The sequence below is a fragment of the Polypterus senegalus genome, chromosome 18, assembly GCF_016835505.1.
Source record: "Polypterus senegalus isolate Bchr_013 chromosome 18, ASM1683550v1, whole genome shotgun sequence".
NCBI lineage: Eukaryota > Metazoa > Chordata > Cladistia > Polypteriformes > Polypteridae > Polypterus > Polypterus senegalus.
The window spans coordinates 21743088-21760342 of NC_053171.1; the positions used below are offsets into that span (position 1 = coordinate 21743088).

Here is a 17255-nt window from a genome sequence, read left to right on the forward strand (position 1 = left end):
CTCTTGTGCGAGCCGTTGCTCCTTATCCCTCAAGTACTGTAACTGCATTCAAGAATGTTTTTCATGACAGAACATCTAAAGCAACATCACTGTAATCCAAAACACTAGGAATAAAGTTACAGACAAGAATAATGGAATACCTTTTAACAAAAAAAAAATTTACTTACTCCACGTGGTTTGTACTACAGGCCAATAAAAATTTTAATCTCATGTGTTTTTTTTTTATTATCCCTGTTCTCAATTAAAAGTTTGATAGAATGGACATCTTCTATGTGGATGAAAATATTTTATCATTTGTAAATGAATTATGCTTAAATTTCTTCTGTGCCATTCTTACACGGACCTTGACATATAGTCTGAATTTCTGAACAAACTGAAATACTAAATTAACATTTCTGAAATTACTTAACTTGTTTAAGGTTTAACGATCAGTCTTTGTTTAACCAGTCTTTTTTGATGTGGTTAAGGTTTAAGAAACGATTGTTTTTCAATTTGACCATAGGTTTGACCAATCAATTGGTACATTTCATTTGTATATTATTTACTGTATTTACCGGTGGTGTTAAAGTTTACTCACAGGTATGGCATGTCTAATAGACAATAGATATAAAATAGACAATAACCAAGAAAGAGAGTCTTTCTTTTCAACCCAAGAATGACATAAGTCTGCTGCGAGTCTACCTTGTCTGCTGAATTCCCCAACTTTTCCCATTCAAGTTTTTTTCTTTAACTTAACATACCATTCTTGCCGATATTTCCATGTCTGCCTGCACAAACTTTCATCTTTGTCCCGGGTCTGGGAGATTTCTCACAGTGAATTTGTGTACACTTGGCCATCTCTGTGTGTTTTTAATGCTTGATTGTATAGGTGTGGGTAGTGACATAACACTTCACACAACTATTCCTCAAATGAGCTCATGTTTTCTTGTTTATCTCACGCACAATACACACACACACACACACACAGACAGTGCGGTAACAAAATCCTGGAGGCATGTGGTTGTCGACGTGGGGGTCCACACGCCCTCACAAATTGAGTCACGTGCACCCTAGCGACAACATGGGCATGTTAAATATAAATGAGACTTTGTGTGGAGCCTGCTGTCTTCAGTTAAAAATGTGGCAATACGAGGCAGATTCTATTTAAGAAAGAAAAAGCCTGTTTTTTCATACAGAACAAAAGACTGTCCATTTCACCGATGACAACAGAAACTGTGCAATCAAAAACACATGTACGCTATTCTTGGAGGTGATGTGCAAAAATGCAATGGCAACCTCAAAATACTGCAATGATGTATAGATGATGCATGGAATTTTACTGATAAATAGCACAAAGATAAGCGAGCCACGTTACAGAACATTTTTAATACAATCCAATTATATGTGCCTAGTGAAATTCATTCTGAAGACCTAGTATACTTAATATGCTGTTTGGCAGACTTTGCTTTAGTTTGTTATGTATAATTGGAGAAGTTAAAAATAAATTGTTTTAAAATTGTCATTGTAAATTTGAAAAATATGATCAAAGATATTACATCAGTTTATTCTTACATGTATTTTTACCATTTCTCCATATTGTTTAAAGTCTTAAATATAATAGTAGAAAACGGGGGGGGGGGGAAAGCAAATTAGATACAATTTCAAAAGTACCTCGTTCTGGACAGCACTTGCTTCCATCTGCTTCTGCTTTAGAGCTAACATTACTTGGTCTCTCTCTTGCTGGAACAGTGCTGCCTTTTCCTGCATTGACTTCACTTCATTCAACAGCTGGTTCAACTCACCAGACTTGCCCTGCAAAGACACAATTTCCACAATCCAGGGTTAAAATTGCATTGCAATGACCATGCTTTTATAAATTCAAATAAATGGACTAATCATACCTGACCCTTTCAAAAACTGAGAACACAAGTATTACATTTAAAGTATATTTAAACCTGAATGAAATGCAGAAAGGTTTCTATCATAGACCTACTGGGAGAGCCGTGCCAGTACACTTAGGACTAAAAAGAAGAAGATCTGTTACAAGTTGCCAGAGAAGGAAATAAACATTCAGACCCTTTATATAGTTCATGTCTGCTTTAGAAATTACTAGAATAGAATTAAACAAAGCAGACATTGATGTAGCTACTCTGAGAAATTAAAAATTATTTCTTCCTTTTCTAATTAACATTCTTTAAGGAATTACATCCTGGGAGGACTCTGACAGGATTTACCTTTGAATGTACTGAACTTCATTCTAGCTAAATTAACAAAAACTATGAAGCATATATTTTATGTAAATATTGTCTTCATTTCTGAATTTCTGTGATTAATACAAATGATATGGTTTTTAGTAATTCCTATCCAACCTGATGGAGCTTGAGAAGTGCTGCAAAGAGGAATGGAAGAAACTGACCAAGGATAGGTGTGCCAAGCTTGGCATCATATTCAAAAAGACTTGAGGCTGTAATTGCTGCCAAAGGTGCATCGACAAAGTATTGAGCAAAGGCTGTGAATACCTATGTACATGGGATTTCTCAATTTTTTTATTTTTAATAAATTTGCAAAAATCTCAAGTGAACTTTTTTTACATTGTCATTATGGGGTATTGTGTGTAGAATTCTGAGGAAAAAAATGAATTTAATCCATTTTGGAATAAGGCTGTAACATAACAAAATGTAGAAAAAGTGATGCGCTGTGAATACTTTCTGGATGCACTGTAGCTAACTTCCATTGTTGCAGAAAAGCTACAAGTTGTTAACCCATTACTTATTCACCTGAAGTAGACCTTTTCACGTAACTCTGAAAATTATATTATTTTTAAGTTTTGGTAACATTCAGTTTTTTTTAACCTCTGGCAGTTTATCACTTACCTTTGTACCCTTTCAGGTTATTCACTGGACTTGAGCTACTTAAATTATAATAAAAACTAGAAAATTGATAAAAAGGCACAAACAAGAACATAAACTGACCTGCTCCCGTTCCTTCAATAGCCTCTCCAGGGCAGATGCCTTCTCTCTCATTGAGTTGGACTCAAACTCCTTCTCTCGCAGAAGCATTGAAAACTGCATGTTGGTCTCTTGTAAGGCACGGAATTCGGTCTCCTTCTCTCTAGACTTTGACATTATTTGTTCATTTTCTTCCTTGACAGCACGAAGATCCATTTCTAAGATCAAAGTCCTCTCTTTCAGGTTGGTTACTGCTTGTTTTAATACTTCATTGTCATTCTCTTTGTTTCTCAGGCTTTCACTTACAGAATTTAGTTGGTCACCTTTTGATTTAATCAGAAGGTCCTTTTCCCGGAGCGATTTCTGAAGTCCATCCAACCTTTCCTTGGTTTGCTTCCTCTCAGCAGCTGCCTCCTCTTGTCCTTTCCTTTCATTTTCACTGCTTGAGGCAAAAGAATTAGAAAGTCTGTGGTTGTTCTCCTGAAGAGTTCGTATTACTGTTTCCTTTTCTTCCAGCATGTTTTTAAAGATGGCTACCTCTTCATGCAGTTTCTTAAGCTGTTCATCTAGGCTTAGAGGCACTGCACTATGCAAGACGGTGCTAGTCTGTGAAGATATTTCTTTTGGTTCGACTGACACCAAGTCTAGCTTTCCCAACAGAACATCCTTTGTGTTGCTAAGCTGGCTAATACTCTGTTGAACCTGAGCTAACTCTTGACTTAGGCTTCCCAGTTTCCTTTCTTTCTGCTCATAACTCTGGATCAATCTATTGTAATCAACGTAGAGTTTACCATTGGAATCACTGTCTGCAGTGACCTGGGTTTGTAGTTTTAGCAGCTCCTCCTGAAGCTGTGCTGACTCATGCTGCATGTTTTTCACAGTGGTGATTACTTGTTGCTTCCATTCCTCCATTTTCTTCATCTGTTGCTTTAGATTATCCCGCTCTTGAAGAAGCTCTTCAAACTGATTACTGCTTACACCGCTGGATTCACTACCTGGCCCAGAACTAGATGACTGCAGGACAGTAAGCAATGTTTGGCTTTTCTGTGTCAGAGCATCTATCTCAATATCTTTTTCTCTTATAATCCTAGAAAGGTTTTGAATGGTCTCTCTTACCATGTCTTCACTCCCAACGTCACGCAGCTCCGACATCTTTTGATTTTCTGCATGGAGCTTTAGAAGAGCAGCTTCCTTTGCTGCTACAATGTCCATAAGTCGATGATATTCAGACTTCAGCTGGCTATTCTCTCTTGTCTTCTCATTGAGGACAGCTAAAACCTGCTCTCTTTCTAATGCATAAGCTTGCAACTGCTGCTGCAAATAAATAACATCTTGCATAAAGTTCCCTGAAGTGACCCGTGCATGAAGTGCTTGTATCTCTAAATCCTTCTGTTGAATAATTTGAGAAAGTTTACTGACTTCAGTTCTGGAGTCTACTAGCTGGTCCAACTGTTTGCGAAGTGTCAAGTTCTTCTCATTGAGTAAATTTATTTCCGTTTCTTTCTCCTTTATTCCTTTCACCAAGCGATCAATTTCGGCCTTTGATAAGTCCTGTTTCTCATCTCCATTCTCTTGATTTATCGAGTGACATTTGTCTTCTTGAAGGATAACAGGAGAGTCAGTGTGGATTACCTGCACATCTCTCTGAAACTGTTTCTTGATTTCATCTATAGTTTCCTGAAGGCTAATGATCGTTTTGTCTTTATCAAACACAACTTTTTTGTACATTGATGTTACATGCTCACGCTGTGTCTTTGACTCATCCATGTCCTTTTCTTGCTCTTGAATTGTATTCTGAAGCTGTGCTATGTTGGCTTTTTGCTCTTCTATTGTGTTTTTCATCAAGGACATTTCCTCTTGAGAAGTACTGTCTTTTGCCTTTAAATGAGAGATCTCAGTTTCTAGCTCTGTAATAATGTCAAGAGTTTTTGGTTCAGCCACAGAATGGTGTCTGCCTTGATGATCTTTCATTCTGTCAATTTCTTCTTTGAGATGGCTATTTTTTTCTTTTATGGTGCTAAGCTGTCTTTCTTTGTCTTCAAGCTGATGTTTTAGCAGCTCCAAATCTTTAACTGTATCACTATTCTTTTCTAGTTCTTTCTGTAATTCATTAGCTCTTTCTTTCATGGTTTCCATTAACATGTCCTTTTCTTTTATAAGTTCAGTCAGCTGCTTCTGTCCACATACACTGCTTGCTAACATCTCCTTTGTTTCTTGGTGGTCAGCTTCTATAGAATCAATTTTGGATTTCAGCTCAGTAATCTCAAATTCCTTTTCCTGTTTTAACTTTAGAAGACGCTCGTGCTCTGCTTGTAAGGCTGTAGCATCCAAGTTTCTTGCAAGAGTAATCTCCTCAATGGTTTGCTGATAACATTTCGACTGCTCAGCTAACCGCTTTTCAGCACTGCTCAACTCTTCTTCCAGCTGTTTTTTTTCCAGTTTTAAGGCTTCTAGTTTAGTGTTAGTCTCCAACAAAGTTTTCGTTACACTATCCTCATTCCTTTCCAATTCTTCTCTTAACTTTCTAGTTAGCATTTTCAACTCATAATTTTCAGCCAAGGCTTTCTCCTGACTGTTTCTGCTTTCCAGTGCTTCTTGCTTAAGTTTGGCCATTTCTAATTCACTTTGGTTCTGCTGCAAAACAGAGGTACTCTCATTGGTCTTTAATAAGGTATGCTTAGCTTCGGAAAGTTGTTGCGTTGTTGTTTGCAACTGCTTCTTTAATTCAGTATTTTCTTTCCTGATGTCAGCATTGCTGTCCTGAGCCTTTGTCAATTTTTCTTTAATGTCCTGTATGGTTTGCTGAAGCTGTTGCTTGGTCATGTGCATATCATTTAAGGCATAGGCACTTTGGCTCAGCTTCTCCTTTTGCAACTCCAGCTCTGACTCAAGTCTTGTCACCTCAGACTTCGATCTTCCCAGTTCTAATCTTAAAACTTCAACGGCAGTATCTGAATCTTGTTTCTGCTGGGCCAATTGTTCCTTCAGGTAAATAAGATGCTGTACAAAAAAACAAAGAGATGCAGAGATCAGCAGCATAACCTGGCCTACTAGTCAATATTTCTATAAAAACAACTGTAGATTGCATGGTGTTTCAATATTAATGCTTTTTCAAAGTAGGCTAATTTTAGTGCATGGTTGGTAGAGACCCAAGACTACCCCGACAGCAAAAGTCATAACGCAGAAACATGAAAAAGGAGCCAGTTCACCACAATGCACACTCTCTCATACAGGGATAATTTAGAGTTAGTAACATGAAGGTTTGAAGGGTTTTGAGAAAAAAAAAATCCTAACAGACGGACAGAAACTGCAACGCCACAGAAAGTGCCCAGATGAGCATCTGAAACCAGGAAACCACAGATCTAGACAGCAATGCCAATGCTACCCTAAAATGTTTACTTACATTCGACATACTAGACTTTTACAGATGTTGCAAATTAATGATAAATAATACCAGAACACGCTTGTTTCCTTAAATATGCACATCCCATTAAATTAATACTTATTTGGCAGAAATGTCATACATGTCTTTTTCCTATTAAGTGTCTACAGGCCTTACAAATTCACCTTTTGCCTGCTGTACTCTGCAAAAAAGTTTCTAAACATGAATGGGGCTATTGGCAGACACCAGTTTTCAACTCCTGCCACAATATAAATTAAGTTGAAAACCAAGCTATAATCTTTTTTTCTGAATTACCATTTTTAAACCACCTGAGAGTGGCTTTAGATGTGTGTCTTGGATCGTTAACATGTTTGAAGCTGAGCTTTCTCCATAGTACCAGCTCTGTTGCAGAAAGCAACAGGTTTTCTTTCAGATTCCACTCCATTTTTATATTTTGTTTCATCCACCAACTCTTCAATCTTTGACTGACACCTTGCTATATAGGTTTCCAGCTATACCATATTTATACATTTTCTTTATAATTTGCTTCCCTGTGTTTTAGGGCATTTTATTGATGTGAGAACTCGCTTATACTTCTACTTACTAGTGCTTTTCAGTGGAGAACAAAATATTTCCGATCAGCCCCTGGATTGACTATGACAATTACCTAGGGATATCAAACTCGAGTCTTAGAGGGACACAGTGGCTGAGGTCCTAGCAACCAGTGCTGCTGGAACAGGGGCCAGCTTACCATGATCCTAAACTAGATAAATGGGCTGCAAAATGGATGGAGCTGTGTGGGCTTTGTCTCACTGACCGCTTCTCTTTACAGATTTAGTTGGCAATTCTCAAATTCATGGAAAAAAATACTGTCACTATAAGGATTTTTTATTTTACTACTATTATTGTATTAATCAGGGCCTATGAAAAATGTTCCGGTGAAATACCCCTAAGATTATAAACTTTATGAGAGCTAAATCTGAAGTAAACTAGCTGTCAAGAATCAAAGAATCAGTTAGTGATGTTCAATTAACCTGTTTCTAATACATAAAATTTATGATATCTGGGATGGATGGCATAATTCTGGAAGAAATTGAAGCATACCATTTCATTTGGCCTTTTGGCCTGTGTCCAAAAATACTGAATTAACTCCCTGATTTGTTCTAAACAAAAACAGCATGTGCACGATATGCAAGGAACAAGTGCTAGAATCCTTTGAAAACCTTTGTCCATTACCCTTTCCAGTTTCTTTAATTGTTCAGTCTAAGAATCCCTAATTGATTAGGGAACTACTTTAAGGTACCTGAGTTGCCTCTTGGTTTTGCTTATCCAAAACTTCAACTTCTGCTATTAGTGTTTCCTTTTCAAGAGTGCAGCAGCTCAATGCTGTCAAAGTTTCTTGTAGTTTTTGCTCTTTTATTTCCAAGAACGCTTCTGTCTGCTCTTCATTGTTAGCTTCAGTACTGCTGGTAGGTTGATGCTTTAGCGTTTCAAGTTGTTCAACAAAGCACAACTAAAAATAAGAATAAGGCAAAGTAACTGACCCTGAAAATATAAAAATAGAATCTCTAGTGTTATGTTAAATGGCAAATATGTTTTATGACACTAAACTAACTCTTAACTGACCTTTTCATCTTCTAGCTGTTTGACTTCTTTCTTCAACATTTCTATCATTTCTTTCATTTCTGAGTCATCTAATGTGACAGAAGCCTGTGAAACAACAGCCATTAACGGACTGCAGATAGTAACTTAAACTGATGCAGAGTTCAGGATGCAATATCCTACTCCATACACTTATCAACTTGTATTCAAGCACAAAATGCTTATCTCACATTTGATAAACTTACCTGAGGTGACGACTTCAAACTTGCAATTTCATTTTCTAACTCTGCAAATATACAAAAAATATTTAAATGTTGCAGAAGCAGTGATCAGCTTGTTAACAGGCATTTTAAAAGTATGGTTACTATTTTACTGTTTAAACATTATGCACAGCATTAGATACGTCATCTGAATTAATAACTTAAAACTAAAAAGTTTTAAAACACAATTTGGTTTTACATACCAAAAAAGACCGCACATCAATACTTCAATTAATCGTCCGAAAAACAGTATTACAGTTTTGTATTCTTGCTCTTGTAACTCCACTGAGCAGCATATATGGATGGGTACTCATTTAAAAAGGTTTCAACATTCTGGGCATGAATTTAATTTTCGTGCCCCAACTCCCCACTGTGACAACAAACAGGGAAGTTTTATTGGCTTGGATGAGGAGATTTCAGCATATGGCGATTCAGTGTGATGCTTGCACAAACATCACCTGAATTTAAGTCAACACATGTAAACTGTATCTGGTATCTCATCAAAAATGTACACTTTTTTAGTTTAGTAAATTCAGCAAATAGTCATTACACATAAAAATGTGCAGATATATGCAATGTTTAAGTTTGTTTGTTGCTGAGGTCTTGTTAAACTCTTTCCACTTATAATAGAGACGCATAAACATTTGTATAAAACTGTGTCCGTACGTTTTGCCACACCAACTACCTTTTACCACCTTTTGCAGAGAAATAGGTGCCAAGCCATGGCACAGCTCTGCAAAGTGACCAAAAATGTAAAATAAGTAAGCTATGTGCTGCACTGTCTAACTTCATCTGGTGGTGGGACGAGAAAACAGCTAGAAAGCCCAGGAGGGCAGCCTACATTTGAAACAAAGTAAAAATCTGCTCTTTCTATTTTGAAATTGTGCATTACTGACAGAAGAAGGTATTCAATTAAAATTTCTGAACCCACACAGTGGTGTCCAGACTACTTGTAATGTACATTTCAGTTTTGAATATTCACATTGTAAAATACATCCAGTCATGTTCAATATTCACATATAAATGCAGCTGCACTAGAATATCCAGTCATTGATACAAAAATTGTGAACTAGTCCAAGAGTGGTAGAGGGATAAATACTGTCATAGCCACTGCATACATTCTTGTACAGGTAATATTCTATAACTAAAGCATGTAACTGTTATTCAAAATAGAAAGTGATGTTTACCTGCCAATGCCTTTTTCAGCACATTGTTTTCATTCTCCAAGAGTGACCTTTGCATGCTTTTTTCTTCTTGGTCCTTCACACGAACCTGGAGCTCATCCACACAATTTTGTAGACGCTCATAATTTTGTATCAGTTGGCAGTTTTCAGCTTGAGACTGCCTCAAATCCTCGGACACGGCTAATCGTTGCTGCTCAGCTGATTCTTGAAGTCTGTTCATTTCAGCAATTCTTTTCTTCAGCTCTTCATTGGTCTGCCTCAGCGAAACTAATTCAGCCTCAACAGCTATAGGAGAATGCTGCTCATCAATGGTCTTCAAATTTTCAGGATTTCCTCCACTTGTTGCTCCTGGAAAGTAGAAATAAGCACAAAGTTAACTTACCACAAAATCATTTGATTATGCATTGCCTTGCTCTTGAAAATCCTCAAAAATGTCCTATAATAGCAATTTTGCTGTGTGGTATTTTTCACAGTTATAAGGATGAATTGATAGACATATCTTTATAGCGAATAGCTCCTAATTTTTTTTCCACTAACACAAAAACCCTAGCCACCATATTGTTCAGTTAACCTGCTTAGCACAATATAGTGCCCGGAGCTAGATGTGATTAGAAAGATTATTACAAAATGTGCACAACAACTAAAAGAGTAGACAAACATAGACTACAATTATTTTGTGCTACCACAGCAATGATAATTATAATACAGTGTGCCATCTTGGGTAGATGGATGTAGATTTGTAAACAAATGTCAACAATGAGAAGGAAAACTGACCAGATTGTATTTGCTCCTCCAGCTCCTCAATTCGCTCCTCATACTCTGCCAATTCTTCACGATGCCGATGCATGACTTCTGCTAGTTTGTGTCTGTGCGCATCTTGTAAAACAGACAATTCATGCTGGTGCTCATCAATTTCTCTGCTCAATTCTTCTTTTAACTCCTAATTGAAGTACATGAAGAAAAAAAGTTAGACATCCAGTCAAGGCTTCATTACTATTGTTGAAGTATAACTATTGGTGTACAGAAGTCACAAATGGGTGTTTTTCTCGAAATATGTATGTCTACCAAAGTAGTAATGGCAACTAGCAGCATTAATTGTATGATGATGGTCATCAATTTAATTCAATTGAACAGACTTACTTAATGACATCCAATCTATTTACTCGCATTATTTGTATTAATAGATATACATGTTTGTTTTTCTTGAGCACAAATCCTCAGCTTCATAGAACATACTTGCTTATAAAGCTCCAACCACACATATATCAATAATTAACTAGCCATTAAGTTATCTTCTATGGAACATTCTTGACAGACAGGATGGCGGCGCACATGGACGCAGCAGCCTGGAGCTCCCCATTTAGATATCGTTTTTTTCTTTATCTTATCATTACTATTTTACATTTAAGCAAAGTGAGCAACTGTACTCTGTCTAGTACCGTTCACGTAACATTCAGCTTTCCAGAAATACTGGATATTGAAATGAAGGAATTTATTCCATCACCACCTCCCAATAGCCAGGAGGAGCTTCTCAGCACATCGGTGCCCAGTTGGATTACCACTCCAGCGAGGAGACGGCGCAGGTGACAGAAGCAGGATAAGAGAGCTGGCATTCTGGCTAGACTAAAGAACTCCCTGGCCAAGCCAGGTCTATGCAGCCAGTTCGTTGCAAAGAACTCAGTCTATAGACAACAAAGTCAATGAGCTGAGACTGTCTTCAGAGGCTTCACTCTTTGAGGAGCCTGAAGAAAGCACAACTCCCACCACAGCTGCTGGTTAACTTCTACAGATGCACCACAGAGACTGTCACCATATACTGCAGATCCAACCCACCCTGGCCATAGCATTTTTAGTTCTTTGCCCTCTGGCAGGTGCTTCAGAGGCGTGCATGTCTGCACTACCAGGTTGAAACAGCTTTTACCCCAAAGCAATCAGCCTATTAAATGCACAGCGATCACTGCCCCTTTCTATAACAGAGACCACCACTGACCTAACTGAACATCTGCATCAACCACACATAGTTACACGATACATGACCCATGTGGAACTCATAATCATTACACTGACTGTAATCTTCACTGTTTCTTTATTTGTTATTTATCTATTTATGCTTACATGTTAACCTTTAGTTCTACTTTATGTGTATTTGGAACTGTGAATAGTAACTGTGCTACTCAGTTTATTATCCACTCTTATACACTTTTATCTAAGGAATGTATAGGCTTGCTCCAAATGATATTTCACTGTATTATACAGTGACAATAAAGGTATTTTGCATCCTGATAAACTTTTAAATGATATGACAAGAAGCCTATTTACCTTAATAGTCCGCTGGAGTGATTGCTTCTCTTCCTGATCAACATTCTCTGATCCTTGATATTTAGAGGTCTGGAAAATATTAAAAATGCATACTCAATCGCCACAAGTGAATATACATTCCAAATTACAGCTCACTCCTCTTAATGTACAAGTTTGAAATTCAAACACACCCCAACTTTCCGAATCTTCCATCTATATTGTGATATATTTTAGTAATGAAGAAGACAACGATAATGTTCCTATACTTTTAACAACTAATTTCACAGAGAGGCCCTTCATATGATCTCAAACATCAAAGGAAAACTGGCCTTTCAAATATCTAATCTCATACAAGGAACTGAATCCACTTGCTCATAACACATACTGTATGTTTCTCTTCAATCTGAGCAAACCACAGTGTAATTTATTTTATCATTGTATACCACAAGGATCTTTCAAGATTAACATAAACCAAAGTCTATCAGGGTTGGAATCTTAACTGTGAATAATCTCATCAAGCACTAGCTTCACAAGTTCATATATATTGGGACTGTCTCCCACTAGACCTGGAGTGTCAAACTCTGGTCCTGGTGGGTGCAGTGGCTGTATGTTTTCATTCTAACCATCTCCTTAATTAGTGAGCTGTTTTTGTTGCTGATTAACTTGTTTTGCCTTAGTTTTAATGGACATGACTCAGACCCCTTAGTTGTTTCTGTTTCCTTATTAAAAAGCCAAACAATAATGAAACACAAAACAAGCTGCCACATGACCAGCTAACCTGAAAATAAAGAAAAGTGAAGGGCTCGGTCATGTTGGTCTGCTCAGGTCACCAAAACATCTCGATGGTGGTCTTCGAAAAAAAACAGACAACAGTCTGCTGTGGTAGAATGAGAGCAGCAACAAGTCATGATATTCAAGAACGGCTTTAACAGTGAGAATTGGCTTCTCATTAAGAAACTGGTAGGAGTAAAATTGGCTGGAATTTGATGTTCCAATTTAGCTGGTCATCTGTTGGCTCGTTTCACATCTCATTTCTGTTTGGCTGCCATTTAATGAAACAAATCAATTTAGAGGACTGAATCCTTAAAAACTGGGCGATTAAAATGAAGGAAAAAGGAGTTAATTAGCAGTGAAAACTGCTCTCTGATTTGGAAAAGGGTTGGAATGAAAACCTGTGGCCATTTATTTATATAGCACATTTTCATACAAACAATGTAGCTCAAAGTGCTTTACTTGGTAGAGCAGTCCTCAATGCACAGCCAAAAAACAAAAAGACTACTGCCTGACAACAAATACTTGAGACCAAGGTGTTCTGAACACCTATATGCCAAAGAAGATTATATTATGCAAACAAAAAAAAACAGGGAGGACCCAAAACAAAGTCTGCTTAAGAAAGGAACAAGTCCAATAGAACACTGACATTAAAATTCAATGGCCATGTATAACACTACCACAGGTACTGACTTGGTATAACTGTTTCCAGCGTACGACTTCTGCTTCCAGCCGCACCACTTCATTAGATAGTCTGTTTATCTCTTGCTGTGACCAGATCATATCCCCAAAGTCCATTTCATCCCCTTGGAACCCTCGGTTGTACTGTTCACTAGACAGAAATCCAGTAGATGTAGATGTCAAGGGCAGAACAGGAGCATCAGTTTGGGAAGACTGTGCAGATGCCTGAAGCTTATGCAGCTGCTCTTGCAGGGTATTCTGTCGTGCTTTCAGATGGCTTATCTCCACCTACAAACATATATACACAATTTAAACACAATGTGACTACAGTCCATAAACACCAATGTTCCCTGACACCATATCAAAAATGTTAAGAGACTTCTATTTTCTTAGCCAAAGTTCATAAAAAGTTCAAATAAAGGCATATCCAGTATTGAATAGGACCAATATAAATAAGACCTGCTGTATTGTTAATCTTTCACATACATAATAACCCACAGCTGCTCAGACTTAAGCCACTGGACATCACTCCCAGATTTAATTAAGAAACTATGATTTTCTGTGAACACATACCAAAGTAAAATGATGTAACACAAAGCTCTTACCTCTTTCTGCTGCAGTTGACCTCTGTACTCTGAAGACAGCTGCTTTATCTGAAGTTCAGCTGCTTCATGTTTTTCCTCCAGTTCAGAATGTATAGCCTTTAAACGTTCATACTGTAAAATAACACACAACCTTCAAATATAACATTCCAGTCCTTCTAAATTTTATCCTACTTGATTATAGATTTAAAAAAATATTCTTAAAAAAATGTATATACATATACATACACAGTATATATTTTACCCCTATGACATATGTAGTGATGGGTGGGGAAAAATGTGAATCTCAACTGTTCATGACGAATGGATATAACAAACGTTTCTGATAAAATGGGTGCCTATGGAGACAACACTGGACCAGAGCAAACTACATAAAAATGTCCAAGAAAAAAATAGCTTTTGAATTGAAGACTCATTTCGATGCCACATTCAATTGTCAAGTTTTGTTTTCAATTCCAAAATTCACTCCAATGTGAATGTATTTCCCTAAAACCAGAGCAGTGTGTGCAGAGGAACACGGCTTCACACACTATGTGACAGAAAGAAAAAGCCCAAAGTGTCAAGATATACATGATCCTAGAAAAGTCTGTGTGAAAAGCAAAAATTGATACACATAAAAAAAGAAGTGTAATGAGATCACTAAATGAACAACAGGAAAAAAAAAAAAATCTACATTCAGCTATTGAACACCTATCATGATGAAAAGTAATCATATAACCAGAGATGACATTAATCTATGATTAAACTGTACAGTGTTTCAGCACACTGTAGAGCAGCGGTAATTCCTTCTGCTGTATAAATCTCTCAAGGTAGCATAAGTTCTGTTTTCTCACCTCAGACTTCTGGCTCATATATACGGACTCCAAGTCCTTAAATCTTGTGTTGGAAGTATTAAGCTCTGCTAAGAAATAAAAAAGGTAAAAATTGAATTAGAAACACAAATGGGGACAATTTTTATTCAGTACATCCATCTACACTTCAAACCGCTGATTGATTATTGTTACCCGAAGAATATATTGGCATTATTCCTCGGTTCACTTTTTCATGATCTTGAGCCTACTGGGCTGTAGTGTTGGCAGGGTCAATTTCAAAACTTCACTGCATTTGAGGTGGGACTTCTTGATTCTGTTTTGTTTTCATTTTGTATAAGTAATGACTCATTTTGTTATTAGTCAAATACAATATTCTGAATTATCAATGTGTGACTATTGGAATTGTATAATTAAGTATAATTAATTCATATTAAAATTAAAAATTAAAAATTAAACTTTGATAACCTACACAATAAATTCACTTTATTGGCTTAATCATCATTTTCCTTCTATTCCTTTAAACTGGGGGTTCCCAAGTTTAGTTAAGGGGGAACCCTGTGGCTTCAGGTTTTTGTCCTAACCACCTTCTGCTTTTAATTGGGGCTCCTGGTTAAATTATGCAAACCAATGCTTCCAAGTGTTTTCATTTTGGTGGTAATATGAAAATTACAAAGTTATATAGTTTATAACTGGAATGCATCACATAATTCCGCATTTTACTAGGAGATTAAAAACTTAATTCTTAAGATGTTCATCACCGTGACTTTCATCCCACTTTTCTGGGTGTCCTGGTTGTTTAAGTTGTTATTTAATAATAAGCATGTTAGAGGGAGTAACACTGAAGAAGCTGCAGCTGTCCAGCATTGTGTTTTTACTGGGTTGTCTGCTCTACATCCCATTAATCATTATCAGGATACAATTAAATTGGCAAAAAAAGGTTGAACTTCTTTCCTTTACATACCAGTTTAAGATACCACTGTTTGAAACCATTTTTGTACAAGAACAAAATAAAAGAATACATTCAGTGCTTATAACTGTAAATGTAAAGTTTAATTAAAATGCCACCGACAGCATCAGTCTAATGTGGAAGAAGGTAAGGGGTCAGGATTGATGCCATTTGTAAGTGAACTACTTTTAACTGCAAAAACAGATTAAACAAATTATTTAACAGCCACTGCTTAAAGCTCAAAATTGAATGCTGCTTGAGTGAATTATCTGGGGCTCATGCAAAAAAGTGCACAATTAATTGCTCATTATTTGAATACTTGAGCTATACATGTATTCATTTACAGAACTGTAATTTTGGCCTAATTTGAGCCAATGGAATTAATGAGTCAACTTGCTGACTGTTCATTCATCATAAATTACTACACATCTGCAGAAAGCACATGTGGTAAAACAGAAAATTATCCTAAGAGAATGGAGAGTGGAATTTTTCCACTGTGTTAGGTTCTTGGAAATACTGTTGTGTTCATGTGCCAAGGAAATTTTTGATGATGCCGTTTGTGACATTTCAACTTCTTACTTTGCTGTTTTCATGCAAATTTCATTTAGCATTTCAAGACAAGAGCAAGGTTCATGTTAAATTGCTGAAAGAGGATTAAACATTTACTATGTTTTTTTCTTGAAAATTAAAGCAAAATAACTGCATTAAGCATGTCTTTATTGTATTCCTGCAAATACAAAAACCACCACATATATTATTTATTTAAAGAGGTGACAGGTCAATAGTATATCCAGGACTGTGGAGTCAGAGGTGCAAAATTATTATCTGACTTTGAATCCAGCCCTTGAATCTCAAGTGCTTGAAATAAGTAAGACTACTACTTCGACCGTGACATCTGTCAGTTTTAGTGTGTAACAGATTCATAAAAATGACACCATTATATCAGTTACAAATGTACTTTAAACTTTATTCTTTTTTGCAAGAATGTTGACGCCAGTACTGAGCTATGTGTTACCCTGTAAGCTAAATATGCAAATAAAGTTATTGAACAACTTTGACTACCAGTGCATCTACAGGGGATGTGTGTATTACATGCATGTTAAAACTGAGCGGGGAACTGCTTTTTAATTATGTTCCAATATATACTCCTATTGCTCCCATACACTGCATAATGTTATGTGTCAATGAAGTAATGAGCAACATGTAAAAAAATACCAACAACAAAATAAGACATTAAAATCTTCAGATACAAGTTCAAAAAGCTAACTTACTTTTTGCTTACAACTTGCTTCTCTACAAAACAGTTTGGCTATGAGCAATTAAACATAGTTCAGACATTCAGATAGTGCAGCTCCTTTTCATCTGAACCTATAATCAGTAAACACCTGGTCCAAAAAATCCAAATATATATATCCATACATAAATACACACACACAGTGCTATAATGGTCAGTTTTGACTGCATTTTGCACATCTGCTTGCTCCATTTTCTCAATATATTTTTAACATCTGGTACTCAGAAATTGCATCATTAGAGCATTACCACTGGATTTTTCATATATAAACAAGACAGAAATTTATAATGTAATAGCTTTGATCACATTAAGAGTAAATACATCTTTTAATGGAAATTTGATTGCAAGCTATAGACAGCATGTCATCCCACATTTCTCATTGTTGTACACCATGATACTGAAAAGGTCTCTCATACTCAATTTTTATGCTGATCCCAGTGGTATCTCAATCTCAATGACTCTTCACTCACTAGCACCTACATTTCCATATACTAAT

General features: G+C 36.6%; 1 protein-coding gene across 2 annotated transcripts in view; it reads right to left on the reverse strand.

Annotated features, from left to right (window-relative positions):
• Window positions 1-17255, reverse strand: part of trip11 (thyroid hormone receptor interactor 11) — a 47638-nt gene that overhangs the window by 17320 nt on the left and 13063 nt on the right. Inside the window, exons 2-13 of one of the 2 annotated variants that reach the window (XM_039742280.1) lie at window positions 14541-14605; window positions 13711-13821; window positions 13118-13393; window positions 11675-11743; window positions 10130-10295; window positions 9359-9703; window positions 8157-8197; window positions 7936-8019; window positions 7613-7822; window positions 2952-5927; window positions 1651-1791; window positions 1-42 (exon numbers count right to left, since the gene is read on the reverse strand). The exon at window positions 1-42 is cut by the window's left edge and continues 152 nt beyond it. In XM_039742280.1, coding sequence (XP_039598214.1) covers window positions 1-42; window positions 1651-1791; window positions 2952-5927; window positions 7613-7822; window positions 7936-8019; window positions 8157-8197; window positions 9359-9703; window positions 10130-10295; window positions 11675-11743; window positions 13118-13393; window positions 13711-13821; window positions 14541-14605 — 4526 coding nt within the window. Of the gene's footprint in view, window positions 43-1650; window positions 1792-2951; window positions 5928-7612; window positions 7823-7935; window positions 8020-8156; window positions 8198-9358; window positions 9704-10129; window positions 10296-11674; window positions 11744-13117; window positions 13394-13710; window positions 13822-14540; window positions 14609-17255 lie in introns of both variants that reach the window. The other variant, XM_039742279.1, reaches the window with a different exon arrangement.